General features: G+C 46.5%; 1 protein-coding gene across 2 annotated transcripts in view; it reads left to right on the forward strand.

Moving 5' to 3' along the window:
- The first annotated feature begins 2,179 nt into the window (after positions 1-2,179).
- The window catches only part of MAN1A2 (mannosidase alpha class 1A member 2), a 140,799-nt gene continuing 125,834 nt past the window's right edge, over positions 2,180-17,144 (forward strand). For both annotated transcript variants that reach the window (XM_082304291.1, XM_082304292.1), the window contains exon 1: positions 2,180-2,501. In XM_082304291.1, the coding sequence (XP_082160417.1) occupies positions 2,194-2,501 (308 nt within the window). In that variant the 5' untranslated portion in view covers positions 2,180-2,193. The remainder of the gene's footprint in view (positions 2,502-17,144) is intronic.

Genomic DNA, 17,144 nt, shown 5'->3' on the forward strand with positions numbered 1-17,144 from the left:
CCCGCCTCAGCACTTTCTGTCCCGCTTTCTTTAGGTATTTACACCTAGAGACTGGATTCCTCACCCTTCTGGAGCTCGGCCGGGGGGTTCCCCGTGGGAGCTGCTGCCTGTCACCTCCATTCAGTTCCCATCCTATCGGTCCTACCGCAGTCTGGGGACGCTGCCTTCCACCTTGGAAGTCCTCTCCAGCCCAGCTAACTTCACATCAGCGGCCTGAACCGACCTGTCCTCCCCCCTGCCTTTATCTTTCTTTGGCTGGGATTCAGCCTCATCTGCCAGGTTCGCTAAAGACGCTCTGCTCTCCATAACCTGGGGGTACTCAAGGCTCCGGTGATCTTCTTAAATCTTTAAAAAGTGAAAAACGTCCTACTTCGAAAAGAGCTGGAGATGCAACTCATCTCCCAAACTTACGGACCTGCTTTTGTTCTTTTAACTCCTCTGAATCTGGTTTCTGCAGCTGCCTTGCCCAGGCCTTTCCTAGACCTTTCCTTTTGCTTCTGCATGAAACCCGTTACAGGCTGGGGGATTTTGGCTTGCACACGTGCGCAGGCAGCAGCGCAGGACTGAGCAGGGTAAAACGGGCACGTTTAATATTGGTAAAGGGGAATTCGGGTATCTTTTCTGCCCGTCACTTCATCTATGCCCCTTCTCATAGCACTTCTCCCTTAAGGTTCCCGGGGTTTAAAGTGGCTCGGGGAGCCGGGTGGCTCACACAGTTGAAGTCCCCAGACCGGCCATCGTTCCGTGTGGGTTCAGCAGCTTGCTCTGCTGTCCCGGCCGATCCCCGGGGATAAACCCAACCCGCCACACCGGGGGACGCAGAGGCTGACGCCTCCGCGGGGCACCAGTCCGCGTGACGTGTGCTGGACGCGGCTGTCGTGCCAGTGACGGCTATTCCTCTTCCACGGGGGCAGGCCCCATCTCGAGAGGTCGCCGGGACGATTACGTGGCCCCGCGCTCAGCTGGGTCTGCGCGATGTTTTCCAAAAAACCACCTTGGGTTTTGCTGCCCGACCTTTAGTCTGGAGGAGGCTGAGGGGAGCCCTCATCGCTCTCTGCAACGGCCTGAAAGGAGGCTGGAGCCGGGGGGGTCGGTCTCTGCTCCCCAGGAACAAGCGATGGGACGAGAGGGAACGGCCTCAAGCTGCGCCAGCGCAGGTTTGGGTTGGGTATTAGGGAAAATTTCTTCATGGAGAGAGTGGTCAGGGCCTGGCCCAGGCTGCCCAGGGCAGGGGCTGAGTCCCCATCCCTGGGGGGATTTAAAAGCCAGGGAGATGTGGTGCTTGGGGACATGGTTTAGTGGTGGCCTTGGCAGCGCTGGGCTAACGGTTGGGCTCGATGATCTCAGAGGTCTTTTCCAACCTGAACCACTCTGCGGCTCGGTGACCCGCTGCCGCAGCGGTGCGGGGAGACGCCGCTTCCCGCAGGGGGCAACGCCGAGCCCGCCGCCCTGCCCGCCCCTGCCTGCGCTGCCCGCCCCTGCCCGCCCCTGCCCGCGCTGCCCGCCCTGCCCGCCCCTGCCCGCGCTGCCCGCCCCCGGCGCCGCCCCTGCCGCCGAGGGGCCGGGTCTCTCCCGGCAGCCGCTTCCCCCAGACCTCGCTTTCCCGGCCGCGCAGGCGCCGCCCGCCGCCGCGCAGGCGCCGTCGGGGCGGGGAGAGGGTCCGGACTGGGACCGCGGCGGCCGTTCCCGGCGCCGTTCGCCGTTGGCAGCGGGGCGGCGCGGCGCGGCGCGGCGCGGCGGGGATGAGCCTCCGCCCGGCCCGGCCAAGGGGACGCGGGCGGAGGGACGCCGCGCACCAGGCCGGGCCCCCGGCAGCCCGCTCGCCGCTGTCCCGCCGCCGAACGGCCGCGGAGCTCGGGGAGCGCCGCTGACCGGAGCCGCCCGCTCGGGCCCTGCCGGCCCCGGGGCGCGGGAGCGGGGCGCTGAGGTAGCGGGGCGGCCGCGCCCCGGCCCGAGCCCCCCGGCGGGGCGGGGGCGGTTGGGGCGGCGCGGCCCGGCCCCCCGCCTCCCCTCGGTTCGGCGGGCGGAGGCGGGACGCGGCCCGGCGCCCGCGGGGAGGATGGTGAAGCCGCCCCCGGCCCCCGCGGCGGGCCGGGAGGCGGCCGGGCCGAGCCGGGCCCGCGCCGGCGGGGCCGCCCCCCGCCGGGGCTGAGGGGCTGAGCCGCGGGCGGCCGGGGGGTCGCTAGCGCCAGGATGACCGCTCCCGCCCTGCTGCCGCTCTCGGGGCGGAGGCTGCCCCCCCTCAGCCTGGGCGCCTCCGCCTTCCCCCACCACAGGGCTACCTTGAGACTCTCCGAAAAATTTATCCTGCTCCTTATTCTTAGTGCCTTCATCACCCTGTGCTTCGGGGCGTTCTTCTTCCTCCCCGACTCCTCGAAGCACAAGCGCTTTGACCTGGGCTTGGAGGATGTGCTCATTCCTCATGTGGACACCAGCAAAGGCGGCAAGAGCCTCGGCGGCTTCCTCATCCACGGGCAAGGGCACGACGAGCACCGGCACAGGTGGGTGCCTTCCCCGCCTCGCTGGCGGCGAGCAGGGGAGCGGGTGGAAGGGCGATGCGTGGAAACGGGTCCTCCCCGTGCCGCGCTCGCCCCTCTCCCCGACATCCTCGCGTCTTCCCAACCCGCGCCAACTTCGCCGCGCTCGCCCGGTGTCCTCCAGCTGCCATATGTAGCGGTGGCTCCATGTTTTCCTTTCCAGCGTGAGTGTAGCCTTCTGGCTAGCGAGGATAAACACGAGCTCCCCTCCGGTGACTGATTTATTTTTCTCGCCGTAGCCAATCCCCTGGGTCCGTTGTGGAAAAAAGGGGGTTAAGTTATGGCATTTGTGGAGACAGTGTAAGCGACTGAAAAACTGCTGCATCTTTTCTACAGCTTGTATGTGCTTACCCAAAACAGCTGCTTGTTGCTGAACAGCGTAGCGAGAACTTTGATCTGATGAAGACTTCGTGCTGCGGCCCCGGGGGCTGTCAGCCTGCGATGTGCAGGACACAGAACTAGCGTAGGTGGCATAATTGCCTTTTCTGGCCCTTAAAATCCCTTGTTATAGTGTTATTCCAGACAATTGGAGGTGCCGCTGGCTAAGTTTCCTTAATTGTGTTTGCCAGCGTAAAGAAATTGGAGATAAAATAGTAGTTGAGATGTCATGCTGTTGATAGCTTTTTGGGGCCACCTAAAGCTTTGTGCAAGCCTCTAAATATTCAAGACTGGGTCTTGTGAAGTTAAGCCTTCAAAACTGAGGTTCAGACACTTAAATGGGGGTTTCACAGTATGTTTGCTCCTAACGTACATTAATTGCTTAAATCCTCCCCGGTGCCTGGGTCAGAGCGAAGCCGACTGATCTGTCTTCACTGTCAAAGATGTGTAAAATGTGATGCTGACGGGTGGTAAAATATATGCTCTTCGATACTCCAATTAGTAATACGGTGAAATTTAAAGATAGGTTACTTATGCTGATAGCATTCCTTTGAGAACAGTTTAAAATATATCCTATTGACAGGATACAAGAATTATTGAAAGGTTATTTGTGCTAGATTAAAAGGAGAGGGTATAATTGCCTCTTTTATTCATCTGTTATAAAGACTGCCTGAATACTGTGGTATTTTTCCTTAAGGCATCTTTGCTGTTGGATGTCTCGGGGCGCTTATCGTGAGCTCTTTCTCGCTAACTGAAAGGGCACGGATGCTGAATATTTAACAAGGGCTTCTTTCGTCTATGATGTTAATTGCTGGTGCGGTTAAATGTTGCACAAAACATAGGTTTAGACGCTCTCTAATACGCCTTTGAAGTTCTCATCTTTCACTGTCTCTTTTGCGTGATCTTATTTCGTAGCTTCCCCTGTCACTCTGGTACACGCAGTCAAAATCGGGTTCGGAAACAGAAGACGGGTGAAACAAAAAGAGCCGTTCAGCAGAAATTTTCGAAACTCCAGCTGTGACTGTTATACCTTGCGTTGCCCAGTAGATGGGCCGTAGAAAAAGGAGTTTCTTGATACTGATAGCTCTGGAGCGATGCTCTTGATTAACCTACTGATGTGGGCCCTTTCCAGGTTTCCTCTTCAAGTGTAATTACCGAGGCTACAGCTTTAGTAACGATACAAACCACTTCTGTCTGTCACGTGTGGACAGCTGTCGGAGCTAAATGCATTTTGCTTGTTTGGGATCTGTTCTTAGGAGAAGCGGGTGTCCTGTCACCGGTTCCCTCTCCTGTGGCTCCTCCGTAAGCTACGAATGTGTGCGCCTCCCTTGCCCCCACCCAAAATGGTCCCTGTCACGTACAGTTTTTTAGGGCTGCCTCTTGAGTTGTTATTTGAGCAAGAACAGATATTTTTCCTGTTGTTTTAGCCCCGCAAACCATTGGATTACTCCAAGCATGTCTTATTTACTAAAAAAGCCTGCCTGCTTAACCTGCTTGTAAGACACTCGTGCGAATGCCACAATACGCGTTGTGAAGCAAGGTGGTGCGCTCTACCTCTGGAGCAACCTTTTTTTTTTGCATATTAGCACGTAGCCTCATCAACAGGCTGTTTGCTAGCCTGGCGCCGATGTGGTGGCTGTCTTCCGTAAGGGAAAAACACCTGCTGCCGTGTTCAGCACCGAGTTCCTGCTTCTGGATCGCAGGGCCGTTGACGGATGGTGTTTTGAGAAAGTGAAGGGTCTTCACTAGTGAGTTCTAGATTACTTCTTATCTCGGTTTCGGATGAAAACCTTTGTTCAGCTGACGATCAAGGAGCAAAGTCAAGTGTCAGCTACTCTACAGGTGGTGTTTTTTGGATGGCACTGGGGAGTTAGGGTGCAAAAGATCAGGAGAAAATAACGTACTGGTAATACAAGGGAGGATGCGGTCTAACATGTGAAGCGTGACGATGGATTGACAAGCTGTCTTTCCAAGAATTGGGGGACCTGGGAAGTAAGCAGATGCGAGGTTATTCATATGAAGTACAGGTGTGTTGATTTAGTGACCAAAGAAAAGTTTCTTCTGTGAATGCTGGTATTGACCTCTCTCGAACAGTAAAAACTGCGTATCCTGGTTATGCTGCTCCCTTGGTGTGTGTGTGTGTATATATATTTTAATGCTCGTTTTCCCCTACCCCTTAAATTTTGAGCTTTGTAGGCTGTTGGAGGATGTTCATATTTCTATCTTCTAGCAAAACGTAGCAATGATGTAGGTGGAGGGTTGTCATGCAGCCATGCTTTCGTGTTGGGTGTAAAACAATGGTTCCCACTGGACCTCTTCTGTATTCCTCACCTTGCTTTCCCACCTCTTCCCCTGGGCCCCCTTGACATTCCTGTCTGTTTTTATTATTGTTTCAGTGGTTATCCTTTGGTAACATTAACTTTACATCTTCCATGAACCTGATTTTTTTTACTGCTCCTGTCCTCCTTCCCTTCTCCCCTTCCAGGCAGAAAAAGTGGGGGGGACTCCATTCCTGATGGTCTGTTCAAGAATTACAGTGTCCTTGCCTCTCATCCAAAGAAAAACAACTTTCTTGTACAAAGATGGTTAAAATCTGGAATAAAAAGTGCAATTTCTGTTTTGGGAAATGAATGGGCTGTAGTGCAAGTTAATACTCCTTTTTAGCTGTTCCTTTCATGGGTAAGCGCTTCACGTGCGCTTGCAGGGTCATGCATGGGGAATGGGTTAGCAATGTTGGAAAGGTGTACCAAAAAATGTTGCCTCTGGGAGGAGGGAAGAGTGGGAAAGGCTAGTCCGGGACTTGTGAAGATATGTGCGTACCCATGCTTTTTAAAAATCGATTTCACTTCCCAAAGATTAATTTCTCTCCATTTCAAATAGGATATTGCAGAGGTTCTGGAACGAGAGCAGCAGGGTTTTGAAGACACATCTTGCCAAACAAACTTGTCTGTCACTTAAAATTTGTTGCAGTTTTAGATAACTCACATCTCCCAAACTTCTGCATCTCCCCTGGCACACAAAAACACTTTAAGGTTGTTTCTCACTACCCAGTTACTTTCCAGCTCTCTCAGGTATTTTATTCTTCAGTACCATGTCTGAAAAATAGCTTTGGAACCGAAACAGAAGAGTCTTATGGTTTCTTGGCATCTAATGTAAATGAGTGAGAATGCAGATGCCCTGTAATCTCCTTGAATTATCAGATTTTTTTAAATAAGATTATCTGTAATATGGAAATTGAGCAGACTTGTTTCTTTAATGATGTGTCAAGCAGCTGCTCTTTATATTCCTTGACAAAAGTTAAGATCATTTCTGTGGTAAAAGTACATTAATCTTAGAGGCAAGGAATAATGTAATTTTATGAGCTCAAAGCTGCAAAGCCACTTTGTAACAGCACTTGGACTACTGTTGTGCCAACAGTTCAGTCCTTCAGAATTTGCAGAGCTGCATCTTCAGCTGCTGAATTCCTGTGTATTACTGCAAGTCATAATTCCTGCCTGTGCTCAAAAAACCCCCAGACAACCCCCATGTCGTCAGATTGATAGCGGGTGCTGCTAATACAACTGACCACCTCAGCTGCCTTGGCCTCCAGGTGTGAGTAGGCGTGGATCAGTGTAGATCATGCCTTTGACTTTGTTTCTGTGAAGCTAAGGAATATGGACTCCCGTGTTACGCGAAGATATAAGCTCAGCGCTCTGATATGACCAGTCAGCAGCTGTATGGCAATGGTCTAAAAGCGCTTTCTTCTGTTGCTCAATATAGGATTGTCTCTGCGGCCGTAGCAGCTGCTGTCTCTGCTCTTAGGGGGTGAAAGTAACAGAAATGATTCTGAAGGGCTTTCGGTCTTAATTTCTGCTTTTAAATCTTGCCTTTTTTTTTTTTTTTTTTAAGAACATGAAAGGCTTAATATGCTTCTTTTGAATACCTTTATCTTCTCTGGTCTATATGACTTAATTAGCCGTAGTAGAAGTGGGCAGAGGAGATAATTTAACCTCTATTACTCAGTGGGATCAGTGTCTCTTGTCATCCTCTGCCATGCCATCAAGGATAAAAGTGCATAAAACTCTTTGCTCTTCCTTCCCCACCTTTACTTGAGGCACAGCTCATTAGTGCAATTAAGAGCATTTGCTATTGTGATTCGGAGAACCTGGTTTTTCCCCTGAAAAATCAGGAGCCCCTGTAGTGCCTGGGCCCCAGCTCCTACTCTATCCCATTTTTCGTTGCATGAAATGGAGCCTGTCTTCAGAGCAGACTTCACAGTCTTCGTGGAGTTTAAGCTGAGGTGCTTGATCTAGAAGCAAGGGGTTTTTAGGGTGCAACACGCAGGAGATGCAGGTCCTTGTGGTGGTGCCTGTGGTGTTGAAGAGGGCAGGAGCAGCGCGTTCCGCGTCGGGGCTCAGAAACATCTCGCGTGTCTGGGGCAACGGAGGAGCTGCCGGGTGTCAGCCTTCAGCGGCTGAAGCTGTTGCAGGAGCGCTGCCCATCTTTATCTGGAGACTTTTCTCAGTTGGAGTTTTTAGTAGCCACGTGTCATTCTCTGTTCTGGACTCCGTTTTGAGAAGAGGCTTGAGAAATAACGTTGGTACTTGGAGATTTATAGAAACTTGATTTCCCTTGCTTTCCTCTGGAGTCCCCACGTTATACCCTTAAACTCAATTTGAATTTCCCCTGAACCTGCTTGTATTATTTCTAAGGTTCTGCCGAAATTAGTGCATTATGCTGTAGGCTGAGAAATGCTTTCATCTTCGAGTTACAAAATGGAAATTGTAGACCATCTGTCTAGATGTCCTCCCTCCTCCCCCCCCATCTGCTGAGCAGCCTACATCACCCGTAGAGTGCTGCTTGCTTCAAGTTATCCTGCTGCACTCCAGTTTGTCAAAGTATTTCCTGAATTATGAAAGAGAGGAGTCGAGGGCTGGTGTTCTCCAGCTCTTATCCTTTCCAGTTAAAAACCAAAAAAAAAAAAGTCTTAACTTGTTGGTTTTCTGCGTGATCTACACTTTGTCTACATGCTGGAAAACAATCAGGCGTGGGAAAGCTGCAGAAAGTCTGCTGGCTGGATTTAGGCCAGCTCGTGGGTGGGAGGCAGTAGCACTTTGGTTCATTTGGAGTTTTGTAGATGAAAATCTCAAAAGGACGTTAGCATAAATGTGGGCTGTGTGATGATGGTAGCAGTGTAGGCAGTAGTAAGCAGCATGGCTAGTTGTGGGCACGTTGCACTGTAAGAGTGCTCCCATCTTCTGATCTTCTCCATTTCCTATAGTAAATACAAACATCTTGATCCTACTCATCTAGTTCGGAGTTACGGGTTTTCGCTTCCTTACAACAAATGTCTGCAAAACTAATTACAAGTTTGGTGACGCCACGCGTTGTATGCGTACGGGTTTTCATAACTGAACTGAGACTGAATATGGGCAAAGAGGAAAAAATTTGTAATGCCCTTCTCCTCTCGTGTCCTTCCCGAAGAAGCCCGTGAAGTCCAAAACACGGTCGGCGCCTTTATTCCACCATCCCGCGCTTGCGTTATCGCAGCTCCCGGTGTGGGGAACTGGCCTGGGGGGCAGGCGGCCGTCTCCCACGGGGGTCGTTCAGGTTGACGGGGTGGGAGCTTGGGGGTACGCGTTCGGCTGTCGCTTGTGGGACTTGTTCTTTTCCCGTCGTTTCCAGTTCCAGGGTCAAGTGAGTGCTATCATCTGTCTCAATTCAGTAACTCAATTCAGTAGATTATTACTAAAATTTAGGGTTCTGTGGCAAGTTAACCGTTTGTGGGGAGAGGAGCGTTCAACAGCCCAACAAGGTCATGAGGCCAAGAAAGGGGAAAAATAACACCTTTCCCCTGCCGCCCCAAACCTTGAAATAAAAAGTCAGAGGGCTCTAAATATCCTGTATGATTGTAACCTTTCCAAAGTACCTGCATTTACAATGGAGTTATTTACCTCTTATTTGATCAATATGACTTCTGCTATTCGTCTTCAAATTCAACAAATAGATTTTACTTTATTATCTTATTCTATTGAGAGCGAATACGCTTATTCACGGTGGGGGGGTAAATACTGGGAAAAGCTTTGGGAACTGCTAAGTGCTTGTAATATATGTTTGCTCATAAAATTTGTAGGCTTTTGATTCCTTTTGTCTTTATGTTGTCTAATCTAGTGTCCTGTACAGAGAATATTATGTAGCTTCATCCATTTATTCAAAGAACTAGAGGCTGTGAAATTTTTGAGATTTTCAAATACTAAATAATAGAAAATAAGGGACAAAATTTTCCCTGGTAGCTTCCATTTGTGTTTTTTGAGTACGCAAGACTGGTGTTTCTAAAATTAAAAAAAAAAAAAAAAACAATAATTGAGGAGATGTATTGTAGGTTATTTATTAACCTTCCCTTCTAAGCTAGAGACTGCTTTTTAAAGTTATCTTTGGCCTCGTCTCCTGAGCAAACGAGCTTTCCGTGGCTGTGCTGTATGTTCACCTGCAGCGCGGGCTGACCCTGTTCTGTTCTCTATTCCCTTTCTCCCCTGTAACATCTATCAGCAGCAAAGGGTGACCTGTCAAAGTAAGTACGTTTCTATATTTTGTGCATCTTGGTGCTGGGTGAAAGAGAAGGACCTTAATGAGGGACAGTGCTGAAGGAAGAACCACAGCTACGAGCCCAGGAGTCGTTTGGGATGCTTGGTCCGCTGCTAGTCGCTCCGCAGAGGTGTGACTCCGAACCTGCCGCAGCACGTGGCCCCTGTCCTTCGCTGGTCGCTGGAGGAGGGTGGTTGGAAAGGAACGCTGTGGCAGGAGAGAGCTGGGTTTTACGGGATGCCAGTAGCCATGGGGGCGCGTTACCGAGCTGGTAGGAGACATTGGGGTAGAAAGCTGAAGGCCGTTGATGTAGGAAACATGGGGCTATGCTATTTCTGCTCCTTACGGGATTTATTTGCCCAAACATTGAATCGTATTTAGGATTCTGTCTTGCCGCCTTAATTTTTTTAACTATTCTTATGAATATGAACTGGATTACCTTGCATTTGGTATTCAGCATTATTTTTATTAATGTTTTCTGTGCTTTCTTACCTGTTAGTCACCACTTAAACCACCAGCGGATTTTGTAAATGCTTCCCCAGCTCCTTGCCGTAGTGCTGCCGTCGAGGCTTACAATGGACAGGTCGCTGTTTTCTATGGTTCTGGTTGAGACAGCGAGTTTGAGGTTTTCATTTGGCTTCGCATTATACAACTTGATCGGTATGGCGTGAGCAAAATTACAGCTTTGAGGGAGCGCATATGATGAAAGTATTCTCCTCTTGTATAAAGATTTAAGAGCTCTTCAATGCGATTACTTTGTGTCTATTAACGCCAGCATGCAGAAACGTCAATTTTCACATTTAATGTGTGCTGGTAGCAACTTGGAAGACTTTTGCAAGACGACATTCATCTCAGGTGAGGTTTAGCGCTGCTCGTAGGTCAGCAAGGCATTTGAAGTTTGCACAGGCAAGCTGCATAAGTAGTTTCTCCCTGTCGGTAATTTGGTACCATTTTTCTCTGGGGCCTGCTGACATGTTTTAACTGCTGAAGCATAGAGTCAGGCCACTTATGAGCAAATGACTGTCAGTGGTAAATCAAACTAATCCGTTTTACTTTTTATTGGATCAAACTGAGCGTGCTCACAAAGGGTAAGAAAAACATCTCGTCTGTGGGAGCAGCATATCCCTTAAATCCTTCGGCGGGAAGGCGAAGATCGCATCTGCCATGTTCTTGCTCTGAATATCCTGCCGGATAAGTAAACTTGTGCCGAATACACTGGGTTGTACTCGTGGTTTAGGTTCGTTGGCTAGTAAGAATAGCTTACGGCATGTGCTGTTTCCTCAGCAGATTTTTCTGGATATGCTGGTATTTTTATAAATACTTGGAGTGCTAGTTACTGTTTTCCCTATGCGAGTTAGGGGATCTGCTTTTGCTCCAGAATACTTGCATCCTTTCTGTAGTATATTTTAAAAATTGTAACCCAGAGCTGACTTTCTGGACCGCAAACTTCCTGCTTGTTTTTATTACTTATATGAACTAAAATTTGCTCTATGCCTTATAAACAAAACTTTAAAAAACACCCACCACTCTCCGGGCTTGTTTGAGATGGCAAAAGTAGCGGGAAGGATGCCTCCTAGGGAAGAGGGGAGTTATTTTCCTGGATAAGATACAATATTCTCCCTCCCCTCCTTTTTTTTTCCCAAAGAAAGAGAAAATTCAGTCCTGAAAAAAAGATAATGTGAACTACTTTGGCTAAGAACCATGTTTCTAGTGACCTTTTTAAATCTCTTGTTAATCAGGTTTGTCTTGGAAACACTGAAGAATGTTTAATTCTAAACTTAATAATTGCAGATGATGCAAGCATGTGTCTGTTTTCTCAGTGCTATAATCACACATCCTTAGTTTCCTAAAGGCATCTGTTCTGCTGTCGTTGGCTTCTATTTGAGTGGAAAGCGTTCTCCAAATTATTAAGTAACGCATGTATTGAATTCTGAATTGCAATGCACAGTCTTCTGGGGAAGAAAATACTGCAGAGAGGCAAGTTCTTCTGCATCATGGAGTTCTGATCTTATAAAGGAATTCAAATTTCTGCTTTTGTGAACACTTTCACGTTCCAGAGACAGTGGAATCCATGGCAATTAAAATATTAATGGGTCTGTGAAGCAGCCATTTTCCAGTAAATAGGAAAAATCAAAACAAAGGAGAAATAGTGCGAAGAATTAAACAAATTTTTAACTGCAGTTTTATCACTGTATCTTGCACGTTATTTTAACCAGTTGTTGTTACTCTGAACTGTTAAAAATACTGATTTAGGTACTTAAAAACAGTCAACTTGAATCTGCTAACTATTATACTTGTTAAGTTGGTCCAGATCAGTGCAGTGAAAAGTTCATGGAGTATGAGTGTTATGCCTGTTTCTATGCGAAATGAATTACGAATTCATGCCCCAGATGATTGAAGGGAACTTAACTGCACTGCAATAACTGTCACCCTGATGGCTGAGAATTTTGGTTGTTTTTTTTTTTTTAGTTTTATATCATGTCTGGGAACTTTCTCATATCGAGGGACTGATACCTATGGAACGATACCAAGGTACCTGTATATGTGATAACTATAAACTGCTCAGTGAAGTGGATAATCAGTTGTCACTGCTGTCGTTTCAGGACTTGCACGTGGAACTTTAAAACCAAGGGCTAAGGAGGTGACTGATATTCTACTGGGAGTTTTTATAAATAACTTCTGTTATGAACTTGGTTCGGCTTTTTCTTGTAGTGGTATTGGTGAACGGAACGATTGGGAATCATTCAAAGTTGTATTGGTAACCAAAGGAAGCTCTTTTTATAAAAACAACTCTGAAACCTGCCAAAAAACCCTACCCAAAACCAAACAACACCCCCGCCATCACCCCATCGTTCTTGGTATTACTTGATGTTAACGACAACAGCAACAACAAACCGGCGATGGGTAGGAACCAACAACAAAAGCCGATGGCTGGCTTTTGCCCAGTCCTGTGTTGGCACTGCGGCATTTGATAGCGGCTTGCCGGCCAGAGTAGGTGATGGGAACAGTTCATGGACTCAAAGTCAAATGCCTAATGGTGACTTTGTTCTTGTGTGTGTGAAACAACAGAGCTCTTGAGATTGTGTTACTAACGCTACCTGTGAACCCCCGGTCCTTGGTTTGCTCTGGTTTTTATACATCTGTAGTCTTTCGATATGTTTATTTTGGTTTCTTATAAATCACTTGCGCACTAATTTTATCCAGATGGATGTGCTGTTGCAGTTACGCATAGTTGTTTGCTCGACACCCCCTCTCCCCTCTTTAGACATAATTTTCTCAGAATAGCATCTGGCCGTCACACTGCAGAGAGACTAGATCATCCAGTTTACTGCTATTACAAAGAAAAATGAGGCTTGACATATTCGTGTCAATTTGGCAAGATGCCTGAGTCATTATGCTGAATGAAATATGTGACGTTTCAAGTGGTAATGTAACCTGCAGGAACACTCGCAGGAGAAACTTAAGGCACGGCAAAGAAAACGCCGCCTTTACTTGGGCTGGGAGGCTCAGATGGCGACACGAGTCACCCGATCGATCCCCAGCACGAGATTGCGACTTAGTCCGTTAAGGTATGTAATTGTATTCGAAATTTTTCGTACTCTGGAATTTACTGGTGGTGATCCTGGGAAAATTTAAAGTGCCTTTTGAGTTTAAAAGGAAAAAAACCCAAGGAAATATCTATGGAGCTTCCTTTCACACAGTCACAAGTAAACAAACCAACAACCAGCCCGAACTCCAAAGCAGTGTGTATAGTTTTCGAGTAAGTCGTAATTACTTGCTGTTCTTTGGTTCCCTAGCAAGTTTGTTTTCGGCCTTCATGGGTTCATAGTATGGAATTTTTAGAAAAAGGCAAGCTATGTAATATTGTCTAGTGTTCTAGTAACTAGAACATATGTGGAAGCATAAAAAAATGAAAATATTCCTTAAATTTGATACTTACCAAATTCATTTTTCTATCTGACTTCTGTTAATAAGAAAAAAAATTCTGGAACCTGTGCAGACTGTAAGTAGAGTTCTTCCAAGCTGCTTGAAAAATTGCCTTAAACTGCATCAGCCATAACCTTGCCTCGCCAGCTTTCAGGTGGGTTCAATAATGCTTAAAATAGAGTGCCTTTTGAGATTCAGAAAGCTTTATATTTACATCAAACTGTTCAAAAACATTCGTGGCAGACGGTTTTTGGTTTTATATTTTATTTTCAGTTTCTGCTCTACCTCTCCTTTTTATAAAGCTGGTCACTTATTTTTAGCGATTTGACCCGCCTGTTTCCAGTTCAGTGCTCACCAGTTGCGATAAGAGGGCTGTGAAGGTGGCAGGTGCTCTCCAACGGTTGCGGAGTCTGGGACGCCTAAACCAGCATCCCCGTCTCTGCTGGGCGGAGACGGGAAGGCTGGGAGGGGTGGGAAGGGCAGGAGGAGTTGGATGGAAGCGTAACCCAGGGGTTTCTCTTGCGTTCCTCTGTGCCATGCTGTTGCTCAGATCCCAGATAGCCCAGCTAACCCGCAAAGGCTAGGTGTGCTGCTGAAACCCAGCGTGGCGGCAGTGGCTAATACTGCCTCCCCTTCTTTTAACCCATTGAGAATGGCTGAACTTTAGCATCTGAGAAGCAAGAGTAAATAAAAGCCTCCATAAAACTTCAGTAAATCCTCAAGACGGGAAGCTGCGTTAGGCTTTGACAGCCATTTTAAATACCATCTTTTGTTGTTCTTTATTTTTTTCTCCCTTCCCTTCTTTCTGGAATCCAAAATGGTGATGACTGAAGGTGACGTAATGTTTATAGGGGAGGGAATTAAGCTTCCATTTCCTAGTCTGAGTGCTTGATTTTGCAGCACCTTTACTTTAGGGTTGGAAAGAACTTCCAATATGAACTTCCATGCATGACAATGGCTGCAAGGATGTGACCTTTTGCCATAGCATTAATCTTCAGAAATAGAGTCTTCCTCTATGAAATTGCCATGGGTATGTGTTCAGCATCTTCCAGCATACACAGAACCTCTGTTCTTCACGCAGGAGATACGCAGCAATTATTTGCTGGCTCACGCAGAGAGCCTAGCCAGTTAGGCCATTTACTGAGGATTAATGTGCTTACTAGCTCAATGAGTTCCCCGCTGGCCTGGAAGGTGTAAGGTAGGAGAATATCAGCCTCCGTTGATTCTTGGAGTGGACTGATTCTTCATCTTGCTGAGTCAACGTATTCCAACTCCACTCTTTTTCTCAGGTTTTATGCCTTTTTAAGTCAATGTTTCTCTTGAATTCAGTTAGTGTCTCAGCAGTTTCACTCTTTTTCTTACCTTTTGTGGCTTACAGCCACGAGAGTGTCCTCTCAGAACGTAGCAGTTTGTTTTTGGTGGAGCTGAGCCCGAGCTCACACTGGACTTTGGGTCGTAAAGAGTTGAGCTTCTTGTTTTGGTGATCTTGGGACTGCATGCTTGTTTTCTCTGGACCAGTATGTTTGAAATTATTGGGTCTGAACTTCTCAAAATAAACATGATTTTGTTGTCTGCAGCCAGTGAAGGAGAGAGTTGTGGGTTGCTTTCTAGTTCCAGAGTTTCCATGAGTCAAGTCAACAATGTTATCCTGTTTGAGTCATCTCTCTCTTAATTATGTACTGTTATATTATGGATAAGATATTTGTTAGGGAAATGACCTCTTTTTCATGAAAAAGAGGTAAGGAAGTTGCCTTAATCATTTGAGCTAGTGAAACAGACTTTAATGTTATGACTACAACTGTCCATGAGCTGCGTCTTGTTGCTGGGGAATTTAGAAAGCTGACTACGGCGGTGGTGGAGAAGGAAGAAATTTGACTTTACGTGCTGGATGTATATGTGACTGTATTAAGCACATCAACAGAGGAAGATAACACAGTGGGTACTATGTACTGTTTCTAAAGCTATCTGAAAAATCTGAGATTCTGTTGATGAAGACAATTCAAAGATCAAGTCGCTGAGACATTTTATATCCCCAGCTCTTCCGTTGTTTTAGATTCATGTTCTGGGCTACAGTACTTCTGTGTATTTTCTGTCTTGGCCACGTCAAGAGTAGTTTGTGTCCAACTCATCTGTTGTGGCATACATCTAAAGCCTGTATATGTAGTCTGTAAAACATTTTAATACTAAAGTATTTCACTGATACTGGAAATAGCACTGATAGCTGTTAATCAACATTTCATTGCTTTAGTTTAATCTGTTAGTTTTATCATAGGTTTATGAAAAACATCCATGATAGCTCTAGACATATATACTAGATGTACTACTGTACTAGAGTTCCAGATGTATATACTACTGAAACATTGCTCATTTTCTGTGTTTTGTTTCACTGCTTGTATCCTGACAATATTTTTATTGCAGATGTATATGAACAAAGATCTGCTTAGCAGTTCCCGAAGAATGCCAAGTCATCTTTAGCTGACTTAATCGTAACGTGAGAGAGTAGTTTAATCATCACAATTTCCTCTTTTATACTTTTTTTTGCATTCTGTTGCATTTACCATCGTGGTGCCGACATCCTTACCTTGTTTATGGGTCAGTCATTCCTTAGGCTACGTGCTGGACTTCACTAATCTAGTTGGCTGTCAACAATATTGTCTACTCAGTTGGGAAGGTGTCTTTTTCAGAGTGAAGCTCATCACTCGTATTCTCTGCAGTTTGCTCATACATGAGGAAACTCCCCTGCATAATTTATGGTAATGATATTTACATCCTTGAAGGTATGCAGAAGCTGTCTGGCCATGGTCCTGGGCAACTGGCTCTAGGTGGCCCTGCTTGAGCAGATGACCTCCAGAGATCCCTTCCCACCTCGGCCACTCTGTGATTCTGTGATGGGGACTCTCGTCTCTTCTGACGTGCAGAAACCTGCTTTCCCTGGTCATAAGTGTACTGAGTAGTGTGAGCCTTGCATTATTATATTTTTTTGGGTGTGGAATTACTGATCCGGTGTTGCTTTTCTGGCCTTTTTTAAAAGGAAAAGACCCCCAACACCTAATGATCTGTCTCTTGAATCAAAATCGTGTAATTTATTAGCAGGGTGGATTATTTTAATGTGGAAACTTACTAAAAGCACCTGGAAGGCTAAATAATTTGTCACACAGTTGTCTTTCATCCTCTGCTTTATTGACAAGATTAAAGAACTTTGGGAGTAATGAGATACAGTTTTGCTCTGTGGAACAGTGCAGATTAGACCATACGTCATGATTTCCAGGTATTTTGTTGCTCTATCTTTAGTTACTGTTTTGGCTGATTTGCCAAGTAGAGACATACAAAGCTTTGCTCTTATTTCCTTCTAACCAGTCCTGGTGGTGCTGTATGGGAGAAGAACTTTCATAGAGTATTTCTATTTTAATTAATCCGATAGTACTGTTAAATTATATCCACACTGCAGTCTGTCCTCTTATACGAAAACCTTTTGAATCACAGTATAAGTGCTATATATATTTGGCTTTTTTTCCCCTGAAATAAGTAAGGACTGTGTTTAACAACAGAACATTGCCTGCAGCTCCTGTTTCACCTGGGTTTTTCTCACGACACGTCACAAAATACCTTCTGAAAGCTATTGATATTCTGAAACTGAGTTCAAATTATGGTGTTTTGGTTTTTTTTTTCCCCCGTTGTTGCCCCATAATTCTTCCAGTTTCTGTGAAGCAGGGCTACATTTTTAAACTGCAGCCAGGT

The sequence above is a fragment of the Platalea leucorodia genome (genome assembly GCF_965183815.1).
Source record: "Platalea leucorodia genome assembly, chromosome: 2".
Taxonomy (NCBI): Eukaryota; Metazoa; Chordata; class Aves; order Pelecaniformes; family Threskiornithidae; genus Platalea; species Platalea leucorodia.